Source organism: Lactuca serriola, chromosome 3, assembly GCF_051521515.1.
Source record: "Lactuca serriola cultivar US96UC23 chromosome 3, Lser_US96UC23_V15, whole genome shotgun sequence".
Classification (NCBI taxonomy): domain Eukaryota; kingdom Viridiplantae; phylum Streptophyta; class Magnoliopsida; order Asterales; family Asteraceae; genus Lactuca; species Lactuca serriola.
Genome location: NC_136410.1, coordinates 273444409 through 273448551, shown reverse-complemented (window position 1 = coordinate 273448551; position 4143 = coordinate 273444409). Strand labels below are relative to the sequence as shown.

The window sequence follows — 4143 nt, the reverse complement described above, 5'->3', positions numbered from 1 at the left end:
CTATTCTACATAAGAAAATATGGGATTTTCTTGGATAACAAACCTTTTCGGAAAACTAAAGGAAACTGGTACATTTTTCAGAAAACAAACATCTTATGAACTCACCAGCTTTATGCTGATTTTCAAACTGCTTGTATTCTCAGGTCCGCATTAGACAGGTACCCGGTGATCTCTTTTGGTGAGGACGGAGTGTGTAGAAGACTCGTCTCATTTTGTTCATATATATATAATATGTATCACACTTGTACAATTTACTTTTGAAACAAATGTAAACTTTCAAATATATGTAATGTAATGGTTGTTTACTTTGATTACTATGTGCATTGGATTTGATACTCAACGTGGAGTCAACCCCAGATATGTTTCCGCCTTTGGTTTTTGGGGTGTGACATTCTTTGGCCGTAAACTCATGTTTACTACCCAAATGACATGATTTTGATGTTCTAAGCTCGTACATGCAAGTCCTTAAGTCTTTGCTAAACACTAGAAGGGATTTGGAAGAGTTTTGGGGCTTCAAAACCCTCTTGAAGGGAGTTTACGGTTTTGGGAGGCGTTCCCAAACTATAAACACTAGTTTTTGAGTGTTTTGAATGATTTAAACATAGATTTTCATGCTTAACAAGTTAAACAACAAGTTAGGATAGATCACTTACGATTTTGGAGCTTGAAGGGGGCATTTTTGAATCACAAATCGAGTTTTAGAGAGAGAGTAGAGAGAGAAAGTTATGAGGAGGTGGGAAAAAGCTCAAATGAAGGCCACTCATCCTTTAAATAAGGATTCAGTTTGTGGCCAAGTGGGAATCCACCCAATACCGACGTTAAACGGGGGTTTCCAATTTTACCCGATTAAATTGTCGTAACCCGACTTAGTCGTAACTAAAACTTTTCCAAAGGAATATTGAGGGTGTTTTAATCATGTATCTAATGTGTTCCGACGCTTATGAAGTCAAAATAAAACTCCCATTTTAATTAACTTAATCCAAAAGTAAACGGAAAATTTTAATAAAAATAAATTTTATTAACGAAAATAGGATACAATGACGGAATAAATTTAGGTTGTCACAAATTATTATATAACAATTGATTCATTGAAATTTAATTTTCATAGAAATATGTCTTTAACTTATCAATATTAAATTTTGACACAATATTGGCATAATTCTATTGTAGTAGTATGTATACTAGTGTTAGCTTTCTATTAGAGACTCATTAGTGTGTAACATCTTGTAGAAATTGATATTGGTACAAGTGGATCGTACTTGAAGGCAACATTTGCATCATCTCAATGCATATTGTGAGTATTCACGACTCCCCCTTGTTTTCGTTTTTTATGTTTTGGGGTGGAAAAGCATGTCCTAAAATGTTTATGTTCGTTGTATTTAGTTTGGCTTGTATCAAACTTGGTTGTTATATGTTGCTATGTATGTGTATGCTATTGTTAATTCATGAGGCCTTATCGCGTTTAAGTCCCTAGAATCAGTTCACACAACTCATTAACTCATTTGAGTCTATGGTTATTATGGATAGCGCTATTAGGAGGTAGACAACTCCTCACTTGCACAATTCACTTGAGTGCATTTTACCATATTTCCCTATGTTAGCGATAGACATAGAAGAGGGCACCCTCGGTCATTAGGCTTGGGTTGCGAACTCATGGTATAATCATTATGCACATACGAACCTTGTATCTCGTTTTAGCATCAAACTTTATTTCCCATGAGAATATAAACGTTGCATCTTATTTGGGCAACATACTTCATCTCTCATGATGACAACGAACTTTGTTAATGTAAAATTATTTACTTAATTGCAATATATTTCTATTTATGGAAACTTTATTTCCCATGAGAATATGAACGTTGCATCTTATTTAGGCAACATACTTTATCTCTCATGATGACAATGAACTTTGTTTATGTAAACTTATTTACTCATTTGCAATATATTACTATTTATGAAAACTTTATTACCCATGAGAATATGAACGTTGCATCTTATTTGGGCAACATACTTTATCTCTCATCAAAAACATCATGTCGAGATATGTAAAATCGACCATTCTTTAAATCCAAACATCGAAAACCTTTACGTGCATTATCATAACCAAGAAAAATACAGTGAACAGATTTTGGCATAAGCTTGCCTATTTTTCGAGTTGGAAAAGTTGCTATTCATCATAAAAATCAATCTTTCCAAATGAACAATGTTCTATGTATTCCTAAATTGATCAAACCACTATTATCCATTCGCCAATTCTGTAAGGATAATAAGTGTTTCTTTGAACATGACTCTTGTGGTTTTCGTGTTAAGAACATTGTTTCTCTTAAAATTTGTCATTTATTGGTAACTTAAACTTGTTGCAAAGAACTCTAAGAATATTAGGAGAAGGATGTCCTAAGCGATATTGCCAAGTATCAGAGGTTGACCGTTCGCCTAAGAGAGTAACTGGGTTGTGAGACGTGTTTGGATTAAATGACAGTTGATAAAGACCTCCGACCTACTTCCAAAAAGAAGAATCTCCCACGTCTGAATGTCCTTAACATGAAAACCACAAGAGTCAAGTTCAAAGAAACAATTACTATCCTTACAAAATTGGCGAATGGATAATAGTGGTTTGTGCAATTTAAGAATACATAGAACATTGTTCATTTGGAAAGATCGATTTTTATGATGAATAGAAAATTTTCCAACTCGAAAAATAGGCAGGCTTGTACCATTACCAAAGATCACTGAATTTTTACCTGTATATGATGAATACTCTGTTATGTTGGAGGGGTCCGATGTCATGTGGTTTGTTGCACCGGTCCAAGACATACGGTTCAGACCGTGAGAAATAAGCTGCATTATTACTTTGTGCACACACTCTGGCATCATGTCCGTATGGACAACACAGTTGACATGTAGTATTGGGGTAAAAAAAACTGATCCATATGGGAGGGTGTAGGTAGAATTCCCCTGCCATAGGAATTTCCTCCTCTAGATAAACCTCTTTGATGAATTTTGCCATGACCACCTCTGTTTTTCTGAATATAATTATTGCTCCACTGTTGATTTCTCGAATTGCTTCTGCCTTGATTTCCACATCTACCTATGTTATTATAACCACGACCTCGTCCACCCCTATTTCCATTGTTGTTGATGTTGTTGGAGTGAGGAGATGGGTTAGGTTGAGAGCAGGAGGTTTTGATGGCAGCTAGGGCTGTAGATTGCTCAATTGGAACAACAAACTTTTATTGTAACATCTCTTCTTTAAGAAGTAACTCTGTCAATTCATCAAGATTAAAGGATTGTCTGACATGAGATGAAGCCGTCGAGGTGAGAAATTCTTTGAATTCAGCACCAAGTCCACCAAGAATATGGTGAATAAGTTCTGAGTCTTCAATTGGTTTTTTTGCTGCAGTGAGAGAGTCGGATATGGTTTTGGCTTGGAGAAGATAGTCTGATACGGAGAGGTCCCTTGGTTTCTTGAGATTGTCAGGACGATCATGTAGGTTTTCAATTTGGATTGTGGATGTGGAGCCAAATCGTTTAGCCAAGACATTCCAAGCTGTCGGGGATGTGTCACAAGAGTTCAAGTAAGGTTGAATTGTTGGGGTAACGGTTCCTTTTATCCAACAACAAATAAAATCTGTAGCCTTCTGCCACGTTTCATGATCAGGATTATTTTTGCCATTAGCAAGGGTTTTATGTGGCAGGGTAGAATCAATTACAAACAACAGTTGGTGAGCACGAAGAAGAGTTTTGAACAAAGTACTCCACTTTACATAGTTGTCTTTGGTAAGATGAGTATGAGCCATGATAGCGTTAGGGTTAAATAAGATTGGGAGACTATTTGATTTGGTCATTGAGGATGAACCAAAATCGGTAGTCATGGAAGATTCAGAGTCCATGGTTGTGCTCTGATACCAAAAAAGACTATGCAAGAAGAAGGATGATAAGTGTGATGCAGAAAGGAGAAGAATAGAGATTGAAGAAGAAGATTGAAAAAAACACAGCATGTATTGCTCTGTGTTTATTAACAGAATATATAAGACAAAGATACAAGGGTAAAAAAGGAAATATAATTACATGACTAAAATTATGCCTTAATTAAAGGGCCTGAAATGATTAGTGACGAGCCCTAATCAATCAAATGAAATTATA

At 35.7% G+C, this 4143-nt stretch overlaps 1 protein-coding gene across 1 annotated transcript; it reads right to left on the bottom strand.

Annotated features, from left to right (window-relative positions):
* Positions 1-3230: 3230 nt before the first annotated feature.
* LOC145096255 (uncharacterized) lies at positions 3231-3797 on the bottom strand. Its single transcript, XM_079034011.1, has one exon. The coding sequence runs from the start codon at positions 3795-3797 to the stop codon at positions 3231-3233; it is 567 nt and encodes a 188-aa protein (XP_078890137.1).
* Positions 3798-4143: the final 346 nt, after the last annotated feature.

What these genes read in the sequence shown, in the direction of transcription:
- LOC145096255 (XM_079034011.1), bottom strand. Translation starts at nt 3,797, where the DNA reads ATGGCTCATACTCATCTTACCAAAGACAACTATGTAAAGTGGAGTACT.